We start from the raw sequence: 24,038 nt of genomic DNA, 5'->3' as shown, positions 1-24,038 counted from the left end.
TATTCACCTAATAAAATTAACTTCGTCTATAATTAGGCGTCCTAGTTATTAGTTAATCAGTCGATTATGGAAGTTAACGTTGATCATGGATGTTTTTTACGTGATTTCTGCGTGCTATTACCATATTGGTTGAACTATTAGTGCATTTTTTATTAATATCTTGCAGTTTGGAAAGACATTAATTAACATATTAGTATGCGTGTCACCACAAATATTAAAGAATCAAAAATTAAACACATACCAAAGACAAGCCAAAAAATTAAATTTGAGTTTATCCAATAAGAAAGTAGTTGGTGGTCCCAATTTCCTTTTTTTTTTTTAATATTATTTTATTACATGTTTACTTTTCCTTTGGGGCAAGAGGATGCATCTTTTAATTTATTCAAGAGAAAAATTCAATCCTTTTAAAAAGAAAAAAAGAAAGAAAAAAAAATTATAAACACGAGTTTTAATATAATTGAGTACATTTTGCGTTTGGTATTAAGAAATAATTATTATTGTATAATGATATATATATATATATATATTAATTAATTTATGTTTTTAACCTTGATTTTACAATTTTTAAAAAGCATATATTAACCATATCAAATACATTATGACATTCACTAATAGAGAAACATTTCTAAATTAAGTTGTCATAAGGATCATAACAATTGTTTGCGAATTGCCCGGGTTAGTTTTGTGTGATATATTGGATTTTGATCGATCAAACAACCAAAATATATAAAAGTTGGAAAATGAATGGAATGGTAGTCAAAGTTCAATTTTTTTTTTTAATTACAAATTTAGAAATGACCTTCTATTCAGAACACAATCACTTAAATTCAAAATTTAAAATGTTCATCCAATCAACTCTTTACAAGTCCAATTGTGAATCCACCATTTATTTCTTTACAAGTTGGAATCACAATTTATAGGAAAAAATTAGTTATACTTATGCTAAGGATTACAAGTCACATAAAATACAACACACAAATCTAAGTGCAAATGTTAATCCACCATAACACATTAAGGCAATGTATTTTCTTTACAAATCCAAAAGCTAATTTGCCATGTCTTATATTTAACTAAAATATATGCAGTCGTTTGTCAAACTTTTAAAAAATGTTTTTTTCATAGAATATAGAATCAGAAGTTGAAATGTGATTATGTCTACCATAGAAAAAAAGAAAGTAAAATATAAAATGGTAATATATGTATATAAAATTAACAAATCATAACAAATAATGTTATCATTTATTTATTTAAAAAAGAAGGAATTTCATTTTTGTACAGTTTATTGTTTCCATTTGCATGAAGAAGAAAAATACAACACAGACATTTTGCCTTTTCCTGTGGGAGATACACATAATACACATTAAGGCTTTTATTATAATAATTGCAACTAAACGAATGAACAGTCTGGATAACACCAAAGAATAAAAAACAAAATGGATGATTGACTGACTTCGCATCACAATCAAGTCAACTTTGTCGATTAAATTCATGTGACAAACTTTGTTATTTTAAATTCATGACAGTAACGATGCCTTACATGGCTTATTATATACAAATATTTATCATATAGGGCTACTACTACTTAAGTCACAAATCACTGATAGCCAATTATCTTGGATTGTTTTTTCTTTGATTCCTTCAATATTACTAAAATTAACAACCAGATTATATATTCTACTCATTACCATAAATTTAGAGAGATCAATTTACACAACTTGGACAAAAGAGTAGGTAATACTCTCAGAAGGCTAGTTTTTTTTTTTTTTTTTTCTTACTGTATGTGTGCGTGTATATATATATATATATATTATGCAAATTAAGTTTTTTTTTTTGGTAAATTATTATGCAAATTAAGTGATACCCTATTTGTTTCTATATTATATATAAGATGTAAGGCCTTTGTGAGAAATGTTAAAATTTATAAGAATCTCAAATTTCTAAAAAAGTATATATTTTTTTATTTGGATGATTTTTAAAAGGAAAAAAATTATGGATAAGAGGAAACTAAATTTCACAATATTGAAAAATAGTATAGAATGTGCTTGATAAAAGTGTCATTTTAAAATCTATAAGAAAATAGTTTTATATATTTTGTTAAAGGCAATTTTAACTTAATTTTTAAAATACAAATTGATATAATTATTTGAAAGCCCTGATTATATTAAAACTAACAAAATACTATAAATGATTCATACATTTCCATACTAATATTGAATCAATTTTCCTCAAATTTTGGATTCTTTTCTAAAAATGACCTAAGAGATGAATAGATTTGAATGGAGTAATCTGAAATTAAAACTTAATATTCAATCTAAATCTCATTCGTTAATTGAAATGAGAAATATTAATTGACAACAATTTTCAAAATTATATGGTGAAAGCTACAAACTTAGTATGAGCATAAGAAAATAAAAAGGTTCAAAATTATTTATGTTCTCATTAAATGTAGAACCAAAATCAATAAATTGCAAGAAATAGGATCCCAACCACAAAAGGAAAAAAGAAAGGGGGAAAAAAAAAAAAGAAAAAAAAAAGTGAAAAAGTTGTAAAAAAGATAATTAGAGGGATGCAAAAAGGTCAAAGGGGGTTGGGTCAAAAAGGGGATCAGTGGAATCTCAAAAAAACTTCTCAACGCTTGAAAACCACCCGCGTGCCACCTCCAGACAAAATACCGAATCTTTTTTCCATTTTTTCCACAGTTGTCTCTTACAATTACGGTTATACCCTCTTCACTTTCAATTATTTACCTGAATATTTTGTCCACCAAATATTATTGGCATCAGCTAAAAGCCACAAGATTTTTCACTTCTCTCTCTCTATCTCTGTCTGCGCAAATTCGTAGACAGTGAGCCAAAAAAATCAAGCAACGCGGATCTGCCATGAAAGATACCGACATCTGGGTTTCACTCTCAGTGCTTAATCTTCTCAGTTTCGAACCAAAGCCACTGATAACTCACGCTCTCTTCCATTTTTAGAAAGAGATAGTGTGTGTTAGAGAGAGAAGAAAGAAGAACAAAGAGAGAGAATGTTTGGATTGAGAGAAGGGTCTTGCTTACCTATGGTCTTAGTTGGCGTGAATGTGGGTCTCGCTTTTGTTGACGGCGTTCTTGCTGTTCTTGCATTTTCTCAGGTTTGTTATTGCATTGTCTATTTTTATTTATTTGATTAATTTTTTTTTTGGAATTTTGGGTTTGGGTTGAGTTTCTTCTCGCTTTGTTTCGTGGGCATTTTAGATTTAAGTATTTGGATTTGCAAAGTGTTCACAAGGGTAGAATTTGACAAATGGGATGGGTTTTTCTGTGGTTTTAAATGGCTGAAGAATTGGAGATGGAACTGTGTTTATATGAGTAATTGTGATTCTGGGTTATAGTTTTCTTTCATTTGGTTTTGATAATCGTAGTGGAATGGTATTGGGTTCTTTTGCATTTAGTTAAAGTTGAGATTTTTGGAATGGATAAGATTTTACCTTAAAGTTCCATTATTATCATCTAACTGAGGGAAGTGAATGAAAGGATATGCCATTTCTTTATACATTGGGTCTGTGATATAACAGGATAACGGAAGCTTAGTTAGTAGAGTCAATACAAGATAAACATACAAATGCTGCGGTTACGATACATTTGTAACTGTAACTGTACTATCTTAAATTTTCAATTGGGTCGTCGAAATCATCTTAGTAGTTCGTGGTCTACTGTAATTCTTGGTTTCAAGAACAGCTAGGTTTTTGGGCTTCACTCATGCCTTTGAGACTTTGAGACAATTGCTATACATTCTAATGTTTAAAATATGCATTTTTAAATCGATTTCGCCATAACCTACTATTTGAGATGCTGCCTTTTGGTTCGTGCACATTTTGTGAGATACCAGCTAGAAAATTGAGGAAATTAAGTTAATTGCAGATGCTAATTATGCTATTTGATGTACTTTTCTATTTAAATCTGTTTTGTTTTTGTTTTTTGTTCTTTTTTTTCCCCCCTCCCCCCCCATTTTTACAGCTGATGAGGATCCACACAAGGAATTTACAGCTTGGTTGGACTCGCCAAAAAGTAAGTCTTATGTTTGCATCGTGATATTACTTTTGTGTTCAAACTATGCACTTTTGGGTGTTTTCAGGTATATATATTAGGAGAAATATATGTTTCTAGCTAAGTTAGTGTACTAATTTTGCTCTGGACCAACTGGTTGAACTGGATAACTTGGCCTTTATATTGCCCTATTGAGCATGTTCTCATGTAGGCATCTGGTGAAATTATCTTATGGAATTTGGTTAGTGATTTTAGCTGCTTGAAATTGTTGCCTTATAACCTTAATGGTTGCAAAGCTTGTTCTCATAGCAGAAAAAGAAAATAAAACATTTTCTTAGTAGATCGATTGATGGGTAATCATGACAAGTAGTATATGTGCATGTTAGAATGCTATACTTTAAGTTCGATATAGCTCAATAACCTTTATACCTGTTTATTATAATGACTTGAAATCTTTCTAATCCACACATAAACTCACCCTTTTATATGATAATTAACCATATTAGAGCATCCCTAAGGGACTCTTTAAATGTGCTCTGCTCTTTATTTTAAAGAGATAACTTTTGAAAAAGAGCTCCAATGGACTCTTTATTTTGACTTTTTGATATAAAGAATTGGTTTGGCTCTCCAAATGTAGAGAGCCAAAACCACTCTTTATTTCAATATTATATAAATTTAATTGAATGTAGCACATGTTTCTATGCCACTATTATAACATTTAAGAGGTAGATAACTCATATAAAATAGGGGGGCTACAAGTAAAACAATAAATGTTTATAGAAAAAAAATAAAAATAAAGAGCAATAATAGAAGTTTTGTTGGAGAGCATTTTCAAATTTTACTAGTTATCTCAGAAGATACTCTATATTATAGAGAATATCCTCTTTTACTTTAAAGAGTCCCTTGGGGATACTCTTAAGTGTCTAATTATCTTATGCTGTTTGTATCTGTATTTGTACCAACTACAACTTTTAATGTAGATTTCTATAATCTAAATTTGTATGTCTATGTTTACTTATTGATAATTTTATTATATACTAAATCCAATAAACAAAATGAGTATTTACACATAAATGTTGAACTGCAGGTGTTTCATCTTATGATTGGGTCTTCCAATTTGGGTATGTAATTGAAACTGGTGGCCCTTTGATTTACTCTCTTAGAAATACTTGTTTCTAATGTTGATATTATTGTGAGAATTTTGTCATTCTCTAGTTGGACCCTTTTTACTGGTTTTTCTTGCTGCATATCATGTAGTTGTTCTCCAGTATCTTGGAAGAATAGTTGGAAATTGCAATTCAAGAAAGGTTTTAAAGAAAGATAATGTTGTAGTTTAACATATTATACCATTACCATATTAGTTAACAGTGGAAATCGTGAAATGATGGTCTAAAATATATAATTTACTCAATTTAATTTAATTTAATTTTTCTCAAGGATGAGTGATCAATAAATAAGTAACAATTCCAATGCAGTAGGTTCCAGTGAAAATTTTAAAAAAGAAATCTCAAATTTTGAGAAAGAGTAGAAACTCACATTGGTTAGGTTCAGGAATTAAGTTTTGATGCGTATAATGTTGGGTCTGTTTCTCAGAAGCTTAAGCATTTAGGAATTAGGATAATTGGTATCATATCAAGTTTGTTGTTTGTTCCTAGGTTTGAATTGCAATGACCTGTGCCTTTGTAATTTCTTTAGTTTGTATTTATAAGTCTCAATTGACTTGTGTATGTGAATGCATATGATAATGAGTTATTATGACCAAGTTTAATCTCAAAATATATTGGAACACCCTGACTCAAAGCTTCTATCTTCATCAATTATTTATACATGAAAAGAATACTACATATAACAATTGGTCATTCTGCAAATTTCTGCATTGATTTATGACATTGATGGGCATGTTAAAGACATGTCTGATCAAACTAAATTAGTGTATTTGATGTCTATGGCTGCAGGTTACTTGTTTTATTTTGTAATAACCCTTATTGCTGCTTGCAATGGGTGGCAATGTTGGTCTCATTCCTGTGGTTTTGTTTTCATGGGTATGCTTCCTGTCTCATATTGATGAGAACAATTTATTTTTCTTTAAGTGCTTGGGTGGGGTGTTTGAATACTGAAATTTTGCTTTGCAGCTTTCCCAAAAATTCTCTTTTTTGCAGCGTTTCTCCTACTTTTATCATTCTGGTATGTCTTTTTTGATTGTAGTATAGATGTTCCTAATTTGCTCTGAGATGTCATTTGAATGGAGAAAGTAACATACCTTTGGATCCCTTTCTTAAATCATGAATGCAATACCACATATTCTATTTTTAAGTTTCAAATAAATCTTTTGCCTGCAAGTGTTATTGAAAAAAAACAAAAAAATGGAATTAGCAACAATTTGGGTGTCTTTGTTATGTAAATTTTGGATGGCAGCTGTGTGCTAGTTGGACTGCCCATCATCTGAAGGTCCTCGAAGTGGATTTATATCTCCATTTAAGATTGTAGAGGTTTCAAATTATGTGGTAAAATAAATATGCTTTGGATGAGGTGGTGCTGTATGAACAAATATTATGGGATTTAACATGGATTATGATATGATGGAAAGCTTTTGTTTCACTCTCATTCTGAATGCATGTTTCTTTTCTATTCATGGTGTGGTTAGCTGATTTTCTGATCTTAGGCTCGGGTTTCTGTTGAATTCTTTACAGATACAGTCTGCTTTTTCTGTAAACATGTAATGATTGCTGAAAATATCTCAGTTATCAATACTTTTGCATGATCTTTGTAGTTTTTCATATCCTATACCAACTTTCATAAAAGTATTATCTATTTCATTCCATGATCATATGCTGTTGGTATTATCTTAAACACCTTTAAGATATTGATTAATGTATTAATGTTCCCAAAGCAGCACATCTAGGACTGATTATTTTCATCTATCAATGTTTTCTCCAATAATTTATAGAACAATCAGAGTGCACACCCTTTATGATACTCAGGGCATTCTACTTGAATTTTAGGTTTGGTTGATTAGTAATGCCTTGATGCCTTCATAATTTGTACAAGTGATTTGGAAATAAGGTTCTAAAAGTATAATTGTTGTATGAATCAAGATATACCATGTAACAAGTTTTATATGCGTCATCTTGGGAGATTCTTAATAAAGTTCAAATTATATATAAAAGAAGAATTTTCTTGTTGATTAATTTTCTGTTTTATATAATAACATAGTTTCTTTTAAGCTAAATTTGGTGTTTTTATTGTTTTACGCATGTATATATATATAAAATACCTACAGGGTTGACCTCTGCCATCAGGCAGATGATGAAGATGAGGAGTATGAAGAGAGCAGCTTTCACGAATCTTTGTTGGAAAAGACATTTAATGAACCAAGTTCATCAAACACAGATAATCATAGAAGGTGTTTGCCTTTCCGGCTGGTCCATGTTGGAAGCCGCCAAAGAATTGTGGTTTTGGTACAATCCAATATCACACTTTAGTATTTAATATGATACATCTTTGTGCTGATTAATTGTTTCAAATTGCAACTATTCATGTTTATTTATCAGGTCACTGTTCTAGTCTTTGTTATAATGATGGCATGTGCTGTGATAATTTGGATTGGCATGGGAAAAAATCCCATTGATTCTGCAGTGGTGGCTCGGGTATGGACACATCGAATATACTTTTTGTCTTCTCTCATTCATGTTTTCATGGGATCCAATTACATAGCTCATCGATGAATTTTAATTCTAAAATAACTGTTTACGGTCCTTGGCCATTGTTTCGTGACAGACATAGCCTATCAGCGGACATAAGCACTGTAAATATAGGAAATATTTCTTTTTGAAGTTCAGTTTTGCTCTTTTTTTTAGACATCTGCAATTTTGGTAGAGACAAGGAATATGTTGAAAATAAATTAAAACTTCCACCTACCGATGTGTATGTTGCAAATGAACATTGTTTGGGAAAATTTGACAGAGAGACGGATGAGGTTTCCACCTTATTTAGAGTTGTTAGCTTGAAATGGATAACTTGGTAACTACATATTTGTATCCTATGGCATCTTGGGATAAGGATAAAACCAAGGACATTTCACCATGGTTTAGTAAGAATATAAACAAGATTTTGTTGCCTGAATTGTTTGTTTTCTAGTAGCAAATATTGTATTGACTTGACAACTTTGTTGTAAGCAAGTGTTAGTGCAGTAACTTGGTGATACTCACGATTATAGCGGCAATGAAGTGAAGTTAGATAAGCTTGCTGTTTTTTCATTTATAACGTATAGTACAACCATGACATAATGCTTGTCATCATGCAGGTATATGTAGATCTTTTTGCCATAGCAATGCTTTTATTAGGTGGAGCATTAGCATGTTATGGTGAGCAACAATCATTTCAAAATGTTCTACTTTGAGTTTTTAGTAACTCTTCATAATTTTTTTTTTTTTTTAAATTTTTGTGTTTATTTTTAATACCATTTGTTTGGGTATAACTTCTTCACTTTCTAGGTTTTGTTTTGTATATGGCATCAGTACTGACAAAGTTGTCAAAATACTTCTGACTTCTTATGAGTTAAAAAATGCTAGTAGATTATTCTCAAGAGAATGGTAAATGCCAAATCACCATGGGATTTTGAATATCTTCATGGTTCAAACAATATTCTTTGTACCTATGAGTGCATTTTGCATATGAATAAGAACATTTTCTAATAGCTGAAAATGATAATTGAAACACCATAGTTACAAAAAACTCTGTTGAAATTTCATTTATGGAATTTTATGTACCATGCTCGTCTTTGTTACACTCATGTCAATTGAGATCATTAAGTGACTTCTAAAATGATGTATTACCAATTTCCTAGTTAGAAACTGAAGCTTAAATCCTTTTCTCCTAGGTTTCAGTAAAAATGAATTCTAGATTTCCTTATCCCTTTAATCTTGTAATAAAAATATACTAATCTTTCAGCAAATATGTCAGTTATTTGAGGTCAAAATTAAATTTTCTACCTACCATTACAGATTGTCTTCTATCCCATTAAGGAAAAAAAAGCTGTTTAGGAAAGATATGATGAAATTGAATAGTATACCCTTACAAGTTATGGTTTTTGTATTGTCAATTTCTTATTTTCCATATGGATCTTTGCTGAAAAACACTGTCGCCTCTAGTTTCAGTTGATGTTGCACTGAACATGATATTGGGAAAGGATACCTTATCAAAATTTGTAGACAATGTTGCTCCAAATATTTGGAGCCAGTTCAGTTTCAATCTGGTTCATTCCAATTCTTATGTCGGCTTTATTTGGAATGTGAAAGATTTTCACTCCTACTGTACTTGGTCAATATGCATTATAAATTGCATTGTCTAAAAGCAGGCTTCTTGAGCAGGAAAAAATCTATAATACTCTTGAGAGTACCAGAAATTTGTTCCTTTAAATGATGGTGGACATTACTGTTACTTTTACTCAAGCCATCTACTTGGCTTTTAAAGTTGTTGTTGTTAGTATGTTTTTTCCCCATCATTCCTTATGAGAATCCAATTGCAGAGTGTCACTGTCATACTATCATTCATGTGGATTAAATGTATTGTATTGCCATCCCTACAAATTTAATGCGAGTGCCTCATAGAGATTAGACATTGGCAATATATCCAGTTTAATGCACATAATTGCCTGCTTTCCGTTTTGCCTTTTATTTTCTATAATTTATACTCTTAAGATATTTTATTATTTGGCTTTGATGTTCAGGACTTAACTTGTGCCTGAAAATGAGTAGAGTTAGATCTGAAAGAGCATCTTCTGAGCTGTGGAAGGTATTAGGTCATTCACTTATATATGACATTACTTTTGCTATTGTGCCACGTCTGATGCCCTACATACTTTGATTGACTGCATTGTAATGCCAGACATACTCAGGGAGCAGACATGTATCTGTATGATTACATATAGATATGCGTGTCTGCATGAGTGTGTGTATGCACATGCATGTGCATATATGTGCACAAGTGTGTCAGTGTGCATTTGCCTTCACACACACACTCACATTGGTGATTGTTATGAACCCATATATTTTTATTGTTGGGTTTATAGTGAGTGGAATTATTTTGTTGTTTGCAGGTTGCAGGTTTAGCTGTTGTTTCTGTTGTCTGTTTTACTTCAAGTGCTTTTGTTGCTCTTTTGACTAACATTCCTGTATGTACTTTCTGCCCATCTAATTTATTTATTTACTTATTTTTGTAATTTTGACTGTATATTCATAAGTATGTTTTATTTTGTCGCAGATGCTATATCACTGGCATCAACGTGTAAATGATGTTTTTACGTCTCTTTTACTGATTTTGTATTATTTTGTAGGTATGAATTTTTGACCCATTCCTTTAGATTCATAAAGTCACATAATGATGACCTGAGCTTTTGTATTGGTACTTTTTTCTATGTCCATAATGGGAATCTAATTGCTCTAAAATTTTGGTGGAGAAGCCCTACTGTGAATTAATTATGTGGTTGAGTCGTATCTCCTCTATGTTATGGTTGCATTTTTTGCCAGCTCTGTAGATATGATTTGTAAGTCTGTAGTCAGCTTGTTTATGATATGTAAGTTAAATTTGTGCTTTCACATTGCAGGAGGTTTTATATTTGTGCTTTGCAAGAACTTGAGTGTTAAACTTGTGGCTGGAAAACAAATGAGATTGTTTGGTTTTTCTAATTATATGTATTATAAATATTGTAGTTAGCTCATTTTTTTCAATTTAACACTGCATTGATATCATTATTAGGAGAGAAAGATATAAAATGTGGATGATGACAATAGAAACCTGCCTCTCTATGTAGAAAATTCAAACATATGCAATAACATATTCTTTCTTCTTTTTTTGGGCAACAGCAATGTTATTTCCCATTTCATAAATATTTTTATGAAAACTTATATCTTGATATACCTTCATGATTAGTTTTACATTGTTTTATTTTTTCAGGGACATCCATTCCCTCAGCTTTTGTATTATGGGTCATGAGAGAAGGACCACCTTCAACAACAACTAATGTACAGGAAGAATCAACTACATTAACTTTTGTGAGCGACACTACATCTGCAATACAAAATCCTCAGCACTGGACTTCCGTGGCAAATTTGCGTAATCAGGTATGTGTTATTATATCCATTATATCATCCATTACTTAAAAATTGAAGGTATCTTCTCCTGCCTGTCTCACTGCCCTTCTGGTTTGGAATTCCCAATGCGGTTCTTAGTTTTACTATTCTTCCCCCACCCTCAAATAAATGATATACTAGTCTATATATTTTCTCCAGGGAAGGGGGTCATGGTTGTTAACAAATATTGACAGCATGCATGCATGCTAACTGTGGTCTACCATCCATAAAAGATAAATCTTTAAATCTGAATTAGTAGGTATTTTAGATGTATTGTTGCCTATTGGTTACAGCAGTTTCTGTGGAGTTCAACTCGCCAATTATAAATATATCACATTTAACAAAGTAAAAAATATTGGGCACAAATTTTATTTATTTATTTTTTATTCATTTTTTCATTTTTTGATGATATACTAACTAAAGCTTTGAACCGCAGATATCAAGAGCAAGTCCAATATGACTTGGTTTCATGTGCAAAGAATGTTGTTTGTTCTGCCTTATTTATTATGCGTGCCACGGGAACCGACGAAGAATCCTTGGCAGAGAAAAGTTCGTTAAGCTGACATTATGAGATAAAAAGAGCTTGGGGAAATTAACAATCCTGAAAAGTGGCACTTGGAGTTGAGCCGCAAGGTTGCCAATGCCATAGTTTTTTGACATTTTAGGCATGTAAATAGAAACGACGTACATGAGGGAATTCTTTTTATCTTTTCCTGATATAAAATTTTGGTTGCTGCTCAAGTTGACTATTACGTGTTAATATACATGTTCATAATTATATGCTTCATCCAATTCTCCAAGGATTCAGGTGGCTCTTCATTTTAGACAACAAGTCAACACAAAATCGTTCTTTCCTTTAAAACTAGTTTTTCAAAGTCGCAAAAATGTAATCATGATTTCATGGATCCCATCTCCATTTTAATCAATTTCTGCCTCTCTTTTCTTTAAATGTGTAACATATTTCTTTTGGAAATCTAATTTTAAATTGTATACCATATACATGTTCTAATTTTTAATAACGTGCTATGTTAATTAGTTTTTTTATTTTTTACAGAAGGGTAAAATCAGAAAAGAAAAGAAAAAAAATTCTTTTGCTGCCAAGCGCTAAGTGCCAACCGCAGCCCCCAGATTAATCAAAGGCGTCGATAGGTAAATGAATTTGCAAGTTGGAGAAAGTACCTTTGTTTATATGAACCAGGAAAATGTTGCACTAAAGATTTCATGGAAATGGCATCAAGCAAGTTTATCATTTATAAAGTTGAGTGCATGACTATAGTGAAAGCCATTTTTGCAGTTCACAACACAGTAACCAATATAGATAATCGATTTGTCCCAAAAAAAAAAAAATATATATATATATATATATATATATATAGATAACCGATGATTTCTGTGTATGAACCCCTAGTTTTGTTTTCCCAGGAATTGGAACAAAGCGACACAAAAACCTGTGTCAGAAATACTTAACAAGCTTATCTGCAAAGTCTATAAGATGGTATGCATGAAAACTAATTTTCCATTTCAATCCCACCCAATATGAAAGAAGGATCAAAAACAATAACACCACCAATATCATTACCTCTAGGGGCTATAAACTCGGATGATCTGTTTTGAAGCTTTATATAAGAAAATTCCCCATTAAGAACACCTAAGTCACAGGCAAAAGCGTCCCAACCTTCACGAGTTTTGCCACAGAGTTCATAGGATTTGCTGTGTCTACCCACCCAGGTTGTTTGTTATCAGCAAAACATCGGATTTGTTAAAGATCTAATTTCCATTATCAGAGCTTAAATGTTTACGCTAAACCTTCAAGACCTCTTCTACTGAAAGGAAATCTGCAATTTCTAAAATATTGAAGAGGAAGTTAATTTCTAATAACATACACTTGCTCAAGAACTAGTAACAATCTTATGCAAAGCATGTGTGGACATAATTAAAATATGGTTTTGACACAGCGACAATGTATTAATGTATACAAGTCTTTATCTCAAGTAGCAACATACCCTTTTTTTATAATTATTTTTTATTTATTTATTTCTTGCAAGACCTATCACACAAAGCATTACATTTACAAATGGCTCTTTTGTGCGTCAAAAAGCACTTGAGATTTGAATATTAAATTTAAATAAATAAAAAAAATTAAAAAAAAAAAAAAACAGAAAGTGATATCCAAGGGGAAGATTATTGCAGTAATGCACGCTAATTCAATAAACCAATTATAAGAAAAAGGGAAATGCTTTCTTTTTCTTTCTAATACAGAATAAATTTTAATTTTCTATTTACCAAATTGGTAAACATGTAGTAAAAAGATTATCAATATTTTAAGAAAGAAACTGGAAGTAAGAATCAAGAATATTTGTATGTATGTATGCAAGGCAGTTACAAAGACAACAAATAAAACTGAAATCCAGCTTGCACCCATAAATTTTTTTCTGTATTCCAGCTTACTTTAATTTTCTTGACTATGATCACTGAGAAAAAGGTTTACTTCCCTAAGAAGAAAAGCTCCAAAGATAGGGTTTCTTGAATAGAGAAAGTATAGCATATGTATATCATGTCTAGGACAATACAGCATGCACTACACCACTACAAATCAAAAGCAAACTTTATACAAGCTCAATTTGAATGGTACCTTATGCCATTGCATCCTTCACTTTCTTCTGTTCAAGTGGTCCAAAAACCTTGGGTGGCCATATCTATTGACAAAATGAGCAAAGATAAGAAATTCTAACAGAGAGTTATACATGTTTTTTCATCATGAACTACAAGACTTAAGTAAAGGTTTAATATTTGATCAATGCGAGACCAGCACAGAACCTATTTTCTTCATAAGGCCAAAGGCCGTCATACTTACCTACGGCATCATATGGAAAATATGTTGGATATCAGGACTTTCAGAATATTATCATTTAGGCAATACAATACCAAGGCGTTTGATACTTGTTATAAAACTCACGCAATCATTCTCACAATATCCTATCTATATCTGAGGGGTTAAACACCAAGGTCTTAAGGACTTTTTAAATGATGTTGTCTAAAGCAGGGAAGTCAAATAGAAGCTTTACATTTACAAATCTTATCTTCTCTGGAAATTGGTGAAACTAAAAAGTTGCTAAACAGCCTATACTATTATGATTCATTCTCTTGAATTACTAAATCGAAAAGTAAAATTTATATACCTTAGCAGCTGCAACTACATATATCATGGTAGGCCACTCTTAACAAGGCAATTAGCAGGAAACAGAAAATTACATCTATGGCATGTCTGAATGAACATCTATGAAGCTTTACTTCTAGCTTAATGGTTCCTGCTTTTCAATACTCTTTCGAACTGGAATTTCAATATCAGATACAAATTTGTACAGTTTGAAAAGAAGCCACCAACCCCACCAGCCTTAAAACTCCAAGCTATCTTTTTCTATGTCAACTACAAACTAATTACTTTTCTAGTTCTGTTGTGCGGATGAATATCAACCCAGACACATCCCCTTTGCATAGTTTATCTGAATCCATGACAACTGCCATTAACTTTGAAGCAACCACCAAAATAAAAATATGCTAAAAGGAATAATTTAAAACCCTTTCTAGCTCTTTTCAGTGTGGAATTATGAAAAAAAAAAATGTAAACTCACCCTCCAGAATACTTTGCCTTGAAGGAGACCATAAGGAACAGGACCAAATTTTCTCGAATCATTGGAAACATAGATATTGTCTCCTTCTACCCAGACATGTCCCTTCGGAACCTTAGAGAAAAGATGAATTAATAACAACATAAAAATCTCTAAATACAACACAAGAAAATCAAATTTTCAACTTCGTTCGGTAAAGTTGCATTAAAACTCCTTGAAATGGTTCTGATTTGAAAAAAATATATATTAAAAAAAAAAAAAAAGATAAGAAAAAGAAACAAAATCTTTTATCTGAAGTTTAACACAACAAACAAACATTATATTGCGCAATTGAGGCCCAAATGAAAACATAATCTGTAAAAACCCAATACGAATAACACACACACACACACACAAGAACAGTAAGCATACCACAATGGTTTCGCATCTATCACTGTTCTCAGGGTCCACAATGTACGTAACAGAGTCGCCCTCCATGCCAATCAAGCGCTTGGTGACGACTTTCGTAGGGACCTTTGGCGAGCGTACAAGAACAATATCACCTCGACGCACCATGCCGAACCTGGTGGAGATCCGTTCGGCCAGTAGCAAATCACCGGTGAGACTCAGAGTAGGGAGCATACTGGGACCGTAGGTCTGCACACATAGGATGATTGACAATCGTCCTCATTGGTCATTTCGCAGAAAAGATGGAGGGTAATACCGTAATTGTGATACAGTATGGAGTGGAGGAGAGAAAAAGCAAACTCACCAGAACAAAAGTGCAGAGGTAAGCGTTGGTGACGTGGAGGCCGCATAAGAGCTTTGCTAGACCAAGGGTTTTATCCCATGCTTCTCGGACTATGCTTTTTTCTTTCATCACGAACAGAAGTTCCTTCGCTTTACTCTCAACTTGCCTCAGGTTTCTCAGCCCCATCTCTCTCTCTCTCTCTCTCTCTTTCCGTGTGTTTTTCAGTTTTGATGGTTGTCCCTGTAGGTAACCAGAGGAGCTCAACTCGCTAGTCTTTTTGCTTTGATTGTGAGTAGTTCATGGGCCAGATGTTATGGACTTTTCAAACCAGTCTTAGTCTTGGGCCTAAATTTTGGAGGTTGGATTTGGTTTTGGGTTTTGTTGGACTACCCAACATTATAAAGAGGGGATCAAAGAGTAAGGCCCAAGAGTAAATACAAACTCCCAATCATGTATTTGTGGGAGTACTAGAAATTTGCTATTTGCTTGAGGAAGAGAGATTTCAATAGGGGAATTTGATCTAATATCCTTTTTTAAAGGGCTATAAGGATATTTGTCTTTCTCATCTCAAATGTTTTTGTTTTGCCCTTCAATTTTTCAATATTCGTAGATTACCCTTTTCAAATATAAAAGAAAAGGAAAAACTAATGAGACGTATTCCATTTTTTCTCTAACCTGGACAGAGCACGAAGAAAAGAGGAAGAGAAAGTGAGAGAGAATCAGATCGTTCCTAGCGATCGGAGGCAGAGAAGCCACCTCAAGTCGCCGATTGAGGATTCGAGAAGGTTCGTGCTTTTCGGAATATTAGCAGTGGTTATGTGGCGAAAACCTGATGGAGAACACCATTGTGCTTTCGCTTACGGACCAAAGTGAGGGCACGATCGAAATTCCAACACAAAAGAAGCATTTCGGGTGAGTTTTCATTTCATAAAAAAAAATACACATTATAACTTTTCGTTTCCCTCCCCATTTTTTGTCTTTCCTGTTCTTCTTTTCTCTTTTGTTTCTAACATTTTGTCTGAACCATGGTAATTTCAACCTATATTGTCCCCGGGTATCTCCTATAATTTCTCATCAATTTCTCACTTGAATCGGGTATTGCTTCAAAAAATTTTCAAAACCCATGCAATTTTTTTTTTTTTTTTTGTTAGGGCATGGAAATAGGAGAAACTGTGATTTGAAGCTCAGTCCAATAGGATTCCTTATAAAAGGAGGTTTGGTGAGCCTTCAAACGCTAACCTACAGTTCATCTTCAAACAAATTTCATATTAGGAGCACTTTGGCTAGTTTTATATAAATCATTTGTATTTAAAAGCTAGACACAATGTGGTATGCATATTTCATCTTAAACATAAATGCATATATCGCACTCAAGCATTACCATACATAATTTGTAAAGGAAAATTGATGACATTATTATGGTATGTGCTGCAGTGACAATAAAAAGGATAGCTTTATAAATTTTGGAGAGAGCAATAGGAGTTATTGGGAGAGAAAAGGAAGTTCATGCTTATGTTTATGATATTAAGACCAGTAATTATTTTCACCTAAAGATGACTACCTCAGCCAAAATAGTGTAGAATATATAGTTGGCAATAGCTAAATTTAGCGTAATCCTCTATAGAAAGTAGCCCTGTAAGTACTGATTGTGAGGGAGGAAAGGAGGAAGAACAAATGGTACCTAGGTTTAATCTATCTTGTATACTTCCTTTAACAGACTCTAGACATTCAAAACCTTGTGCATACATACTGAATATTCTTCATCTTTTTGGTGTCAGGTCAGTCATCATCCAATGATTGTTGCTTGCCACTGTGAGGGTAAAGGATGGAAATTTTGGGGTGATAGCAATTTGAAGAGTAAATTTTAGGGTCACTTAATTTAGCTTGATCATGTTGTTCTTTTAATGGTGGAATATGACGACAGAGAATTTTTTCAATGGAGTAAGGTAATGACTAATGATTCGACTAATATTCCTTTTTTTTTTTGTTAAAAAGAAATATTTTTTATATTATTTATTCTTTGTTGTGTTTCTGTTCTTTTTTCTGCCAGGTTACAACATCTATTAACAACCTTATATTGGGAAAGCTCTATTGTGACCACTGTGGTACAATGCGTATACAGGGGAATCATAACTATTCTTGCAAGCTGAAATTCAAGGAGCAATCTATCATTGACCAAAATCCTCACCAGGTATTCTTTCTTTATCTTTTAATTTTCAAATGTTTTACTTGCATATAGTTTTATATGGATACTTGGAGGTCTTCTTGGATGACTGAAAAAAAGCATGGCAATTTTTTTCTCTAGGAATGTAATTTGGCATAGCTTCTTCAATTGTTTGGTTTGTTTCTTTGTGGAATGAGATATAATTATGTTGTTTAATAACTTTAATTTAATTTGACTGAAATTAGACTAGGTGGAGGCTATCAAATTATTGAAATCTCTCTCCATATTTGTTGATGAAGGAGTTATTTTATTTTATTTTTTTGAAAGCCTAATATATAATAAAGTCTAGACAGCTTGTAATCCCATTATATTGGATATATAATTCCTTTAGTTTCTGAATATGATGATACCAACTTCGAATCCTCCAAAGGGGTTGGAGTTGACAGCAACATATATTTTTTTTAGTTAATCGTTTATGGGAGTTGAAGTTGTCTGCAAGAACAATATGTATGGATTATGAGAGGCGGAGCATGAATAATTTTTTTACCCCTTTGGTTTTATTTTGCTTTTAGAAGAAAGCCGTTTTTTTTTTTTTTAAATAAATACATCAAACTAAAGGATTCTATTTTTGGGTGAACAGAATGGATTGAGGGTATAGATTCTGTTAATAAGTACTATAATATTGTTAACAAGCTTAAGGATTGTTCTTTTAAAATTATTGTTGTTTTCTTTTTCGATTAGGTACATGGTTTAGTTCAAGATAGAAATGGAAAAACGATAGCAATACTATTTGGAAAATGGGATGAGAGCATGCATTATGTGGATGGAAATTGTTCTGGGAAGGGAAAAGGATAGGAGTCTTGACCTGATGCCCAGTTGCTTTGGAAGAGGAACAAACCACCCCAGTTTCCTCCAAGATATAACTTGCTACACTTTGCCATCACCATGAATGAACTTACCCTTGGATTAAAGGTAGTTTCGATGACTTCATTACTATTACTTAATGCCTTGGTTTGAAACACTGCACTGCAACATTTTTTCTTTCTTTTTCTCTTTTTCCCAATTGCATTTTTAGCATGGACATGAATTGATGACAAGAGATTTTAGGACATGCAAACAAAATAAAATCACTCAAGTGCTTTTAATTTTACTATTGTGTGAGTGGATGAGGACTTCTTAATCTTGATTTTAGTTGCAGGAAAAGTTGTCCCCTATAGATTTGAGGCTCAGGCCTGATCAAAGGTATCTAGACATTGACTGCTACAACTTTTTATCCCTCGCCACAGGTAACATACATTTAAGTAACCGTTGTTGTTAAATTATTCATTTAAGTAATAATTTAAGTTATAATTTCTTGAAGCTTGTATCCCGAGGTACATAACAACATATTAATTATTATGTTTTCTTTGCAGCTTGAGAGTAAGTTGGCTTCTAGGAAACCAGAAATACTACTTCGGCTGGGGAAACCAGAAAAGCATATGTGGAAATCGCCATCGTTTGATATTGACTAAAACCCTTGAGTGGACCTTAAATTGGTGCATACTATAGAGCATGTTTGATAGGTATGTTAAACTTGACCGTGCATTTCTTGTCATGAATTTCTGTTCATATTTAAGATACATATTTTGATTGGTGCGTACAGTTGGACATATGTCAAGATGTAATATGTAAAATGTCCATTTCATATTTCTTAGACAAAATGTAGAAGACAAGAAGTTATTTTTAAATTTAGCAGTTCTTGCAAGTTTGTTCTTTTCAAGGGATGGTTACTTCTTATCCTAGATGCTGTATTGAACTTTATACCTTGCCTTTTAAAAGACAAGGTGGCAACACAAATTGGAGATAGCCCTCAAATAGTCAGACAACCCTTTATAACAAGGAAATTTAAAATGTTTAAAAACTTGATATAATTAAACCTATGATTTTATCCAAGGATTTGACTTTTGTTCATTTTCCAGTAAAAACATGTCACATTTAATTTTCTGTTTGCAATTTGATATCTTAGAATGAATAAATTTTTTGCAATCAATTTATTTGGTTTGAATTTTGATTTTTCCTTATTTTATTTACAATTGATAATTTAAAAACTTAGAACCCAGTGGAGTTGGAAGGTTTGAAAAAAGCACACATTCGAGATGGCGTTGTAGTGGTGCAATATCTTGTCTGGTTGGATAAGCAGGTAGTCCGTGAAACTTGTGCATCTGTTTATTTCTTGGACAAGTAGTCAATATACCCTTTTTGGAGGAAAAGCTTTTTATGAATACAATAAAACTAAAAAATAAGTAAATAAATAAATAAGATGTCTAGGCTTTTAGTGCATATATAGATGCAGGAGATATATGGGGTTTCTGGTTACTTCTTGGAGGGAGATGAAGTGACTTAAGAAAAAGCAATTGTCATTTTTTGTTTTTTTGTTTTTTTAGGTTGTTATGCAACATCTAACATTTGATTGAAATACTAGTTGAGATGTATTGTGGCCTAAATATTACTTGAAAGAGGAATATAAAAGGACATAAACCATATTAGACAACCTGTCAGTACACAGCTTGTGTATATTTCTAGGTGTCTGCATGCAATGCTCTGCTTGTGCAGTTTCAATACACACTAATCAAATAGTGATGCAATGGTTGCAGGCAAACACTTAAACTGACAGAGGTGACTGCAAGCGATAAGCTGGAGAGTTTTCGTACAGTAAAAAAGGTACTGTGAACTTCAAATGAAAATTCTATATGATAATAAGTGGTAATGGTTGAAAATTCTATATGATATCTGTGAACTTCAAAAGAGGTATCTCTGACATTGTCATTTATGCACATGAGTGGTAATGGTTCTTAAGTTGTATTGCATGGGCACAACCTGCTTCTGAAGCAAGCATGGCAAATTTCACCATATAAAGATAAATAAAGTGTTTTCCAATTTCAAATGAACTTTGACATGGATATGCTAATTCCTACTTTAGCAACCACTTTCAAAAGCTAGCATGGCATTCTATGCATAACAAATTCCAATATATCAAGAGAAATAAAGGGTTTTCCACTTTTAAAATGAACTTTGACATGGATATGTTAATTCCTACTTTATCAACTACTTTCAAATGTTCTTGTTAAAAAGTGATATAGTTGAAAACGTTATACTGCAGTAAGTGCTAATCTATTTAAAGCATGCTATACTGCAGTAAGTGATAATCTATTTTATTTTTCCTTTTTATTATCATTATTATTATTATATTTTTTCAAGTCTTGTAAAGTAATTTTGTTTGCTTCATTTTGCAGGTCCTCAAGGGTCATATTGCACTTGGGAATGCTCAATTTCCTAATGGAACCAACGGTATTTTATTTTATTTTTTAAATTATATATTTCATTTTAAGTGAAATGTATTGACTATATTCTTGTAAGATTGTGTGATAGGAAGGTACATGTTCATTTTCCTACAGGTAATGCCCTAGACATTCTTGCTTGAGTTCCACTATAGAAAAATGGTCTTGATTATCGGCATGGTACAGGCCACAGAATTGGGTCTTACCTTAATGTTCATGAAGGCAAGTGTGTTTTACTACTTTCCTCTATTATTACTGGGTATGAGCTATTGCCTCAATTGTTAGATTTGAACCTTTATACTTCTTTATGGATATTCTAGGTATTTAATTATTTTCTTTGAAACTTGTATGCTAAATATTGTAACTAACCGCAGATATTTCGTTTGATTTCATCCAGGTATCAAATCAATCTCCGTTATAGTGGAGGTGCCCCGTATGCTTTTAATGCTGTCATTAAAGTTTGGCATTATACTAATTGTGGTGCCAGTTGATGTTTGAGATTTTAACATTGATGGGGAACTTTGGGTCAAATTAGGATTGATATCAACAGAGCTTTGTGTAGGAGTTGTAATATTCTCTAGATTTTATTCATAAAACACTTGTACATTTTTTTCTTGCTAATTCAGATTTAGTTTTTAGTTTTTCTACATGATTTTCATGTCAAGATGAAGTGTAAGGATCCAATTTCATTATTAAATTCTCCATATTGTTTGAGATGTGGAAAAGAAAGAAATAAGAAGGATGAGAATTTAAATGGATGGTAATTGAGTTCTCAAATATTGACTTTCTAGTTTGAGACCATTTGAACTTGTTTGAATGGTATGCATTGAAATTTAGTTAGTTTTAAATTGGAGACTATTTCCAGCTTGAAAGCTTCTTCCAATCTCTTTTAAAATGCGGCTCCATGGTAGTATGTTTAAAAGAGAGTAGTCAGGAAGGAATTAATTGTGCAGTTGTGGAAAATATTTAAATAAATGGATTTGAAAGTGTCGAATAAATGGAACCATCTTCCATTTCTCATCTACCCTCATTTCTCATTAACTGTCAAATAAAGTGGAAAATATTTTGTATGTTGTTGCATTTAACACACATTAGGGGACTTGTGGGGGTTTAAAAATTGGTAAAATGTGATAACCATAGGGGCTTTGGTAATTACTGATGAAACCTACAGTAATTTTTCTAGTAACTACAAATTGATTACCATAGGTTTCATTGGTAATTACCGAAGGTTCTACGGTAATCAAATTTTTGCTCCCATTTGAGAACTTTTTCATAACTTTTGAGGTTTTTTCTCTTTAGGATCATTGAAAAATATATATTTTGCATGTTATTGTATTTAACACACATTAGGGGACTTGTGGGGACCAAAAAATTGGTAAAATGTGATTACCATAGGGGTTTCAGTAATTACTGATGAAATCTAAGGTAATTTTTCAAGCAAGGATAAATTGATTACCGTAGGTTTCATCGATAATTACCGAAGGCCCTACGGTAATCAAATTTTTGTGCCAATTTAAGAAATTTTTTTAGAAATTTTGGGATTTTTTCTCTTTAGGATCATTGAAGAAAGCATATTTTGCATGTTGTTGCATTTAACACACATTAGGGAACTTGTGGGGGCCAAAAAATTGGTAAAATGTGATAACCATAGAGGTTTCGGTAATTACCGATAAAACCTACGGTAATTTTTCTAGCAACTACAAATTGATTATCGTAGGTTTCATCGGTAATTACCGAAGGCCCTATAGTAATCAAATTTTTGTGCCCATCTAAGAACTTTTTCAGAACTTTTGGGATTTTTTCTCTTTAGGATCATTGAAGAAAGTATATTTTACATGTTGTTAAATTTAACACACATTAAGGGACTTATGGGCGCCAAAAAATTGATAAAATGTGATTACCACAGGGGTTTCAGTAATTACCGATAAAACCTACGGTAATTTTTCCAGCAAGGACAAATTGATTACCGTAAGTTGCATTGGTAATTACCGAAGACTCTACGGTAATAAATTTTTTTTGGTAATTTGACAATTTTTTCAGAATTTTTGGGATTTTTTCTCCTTAGGATCATTGAAGAATGTATATTTTGCATGTTGTTGCATTTAACACACATTAGGGGACTTGTAGAGGCCAAAAAATTGGTAAAATGTGATAACTATAGGGGTTTCAATAATTACCGATGAAACCTACTGTAATTTTTCCAGTAATTACAAATTGATTATCGTAGGTTTCATCGGTAATTACTGAAGGCCCTAGGTAATCAAATTTTTGTGCCCATTTGAGAACTTTTTCAGAACTTTTGGGGTTTTTTCTCTTTAGGATCATAGAAGAAAGTATATTTTGTGTGTTGTTGCATTTAACACATATTAGGGGACTTGTGGGGGCCAAAAAATTGGTAAAATGTGATTACCACAAGGTTTTTGGTAATTACCGATGAAATCTACGGTAATTTTTCTAGCAAGGACAAATTTATTACCATATGTTTCATTGGTAATTACTGAAGGCCTTACGATAATCAAATTTTTTTGCCAATATGATAACGTTTTCAGAATTTTTGGTAATTCTATTCACGGCTTCTCTGGTTTCCTTGACGCTAATTTTTCAAAAGAAACCTTGGCGAGCAACGTCAGAAACTTAAAAACACCCACAAATCCTAGTAGAATCGGAACAAAACCACCATTTGCTAAAGACCCAAAGTCTTCTAATCCACCATTTAAGTATTTCTGTAGCAGCAGAGAAGAAACAACCACAAGTGAGAAGGTAAAAGTATTCTGATATTTATAGAAATAAAGGCGGGATTGAAGATGGGCATTGTCGAGCATTAGCCTAAAGATCTGAGCATTGCTTTCTTCGAACTCAAACTTGTTGTCTTTAGATTTGGTCCTCTTTCAAATCTCAGCATTGGTTTTTGATGAGAACTCAGAAGCCAAATCGGAAGAGCCACAAAAGGTTTCCTTATATTAAATCTAAAATAAAAGATATACAGATCTTTTAAAATTTTTTTAAGGATGTAATGGATATTAAAGGGCCAAAAAAAAAAAAT

The 24,038-nt window shown here is 32.3% G+C and overlaps 2 protein-coding genes and 1 pseudogene across 4 annotated transcripts; 2 read left to right on the top strand and 1 right to left on the bottom strand.

Moving 5' to 3' along the window:
• The first annotated feature begins 2,775 nt into the window (after positions 1–2,775).
• On the top strand, positions 2,776–11,904 carry LOC107413444 (tobamovirus multiplication protein 1). Of its 2 annotated transcripts, XM_016021398.4 has the most exons (13): positions 2,776–3,130; positions 3,996–4,046; positions 5,113–5,146; positions 5,981–6,067; positions 6,158–6,209; positions 7,306–7,483; positions 7,577–7,672; positions 8,329–8,389; positions 9,754–9,818; positions 10,123–10,197; positions 10,287–10,359; positions 10,980–11,146; positions 11,592–11,904. In XM_016021398.4, exons 1-13 carry the CDS (start codon positions 3,026–3,028, stop codon positions 11,613–11,615), a joined length of 1,068 nt encoding a protein of 355 aa, XP_015876884.2. In that variant the 5' UTR covers positions 2,776–3,025; the 3' UTR covers positions 11,616–11,904. The 2 variants fall into 2 exon arrangements, with proteins under 2 accessions (XP_015876884.2, XP_015876891.2); XM_016021405.4 differs by lacking the exon at positions 7,577–7,672.
• Positions 11,905–12,487: 583 nt separating this feature from the next.
• Positions 12,488–15,776, bottom strand: LOC107413489 (mitochondrial ATP-independent inner membrane protease subunit 1a-like). 2 transcript variants are annotated; one of them, XM_048476024.2, is made up of 5 exons: positions 15,536–15,776; positions 15,196–15,420; positions 14,788–14,889; positions 13,788–13,851; positions 12,488–12,999 (listed from the first exon to the last, which is right to left on the bottom strand). In XM_048476024.2, the coding sequence occupies exons 1-4, from the start codon at positions 15,698–15,700 to the stop codon at positions 13,789–13,791; spliced, it is 555 nt and encodes a 184-aa protein (XP_048331981.1). In that variant the 5' UTR covers positions 15,701–15,776; the 3' UTR covers positions 12,488–12,999; position 13,788. The 2 variants fall into 2 exon arrangements, with proteins under 2 accessions (XP_048331981.1, XP_015876933.1); XM_016021447.4 differs by having other exon boundaries at positions 14,788–14,898; positions 15,536–15,775.
• Positions 15,777–15,813: 37 nt separating this feature from the next.
• Positions 15,814–21,386, top strand: LOC112491443 (oxysterol-binding protein-related protein 1C-like; annotated as a pseudogene).
• The last annotated feature ends 2,652 nt before the right edge of the window (positions 21,387–24,038 follow it).

Source organism: Ziziphus jujuba, chromosome 1, assembly GCF_031755915.1.
Source record: "Ziziphus jujuba cultivar Dongzao chromosome 1, ASM3175591v1".
Taxonomy (NCBI): domain Eukaryota; kingdom Viridiplantae; phylum Streptophyta; class Magnoliopsida; order Rosales; family Rhamnaceae; genus Ziziphus; species Ziziphus jujuba.
The sequence above is the reverse complement of the archived record's forward strand: the minus strand, read 5'-3'. Positions and strand labels throughout refer to the sequence as shown.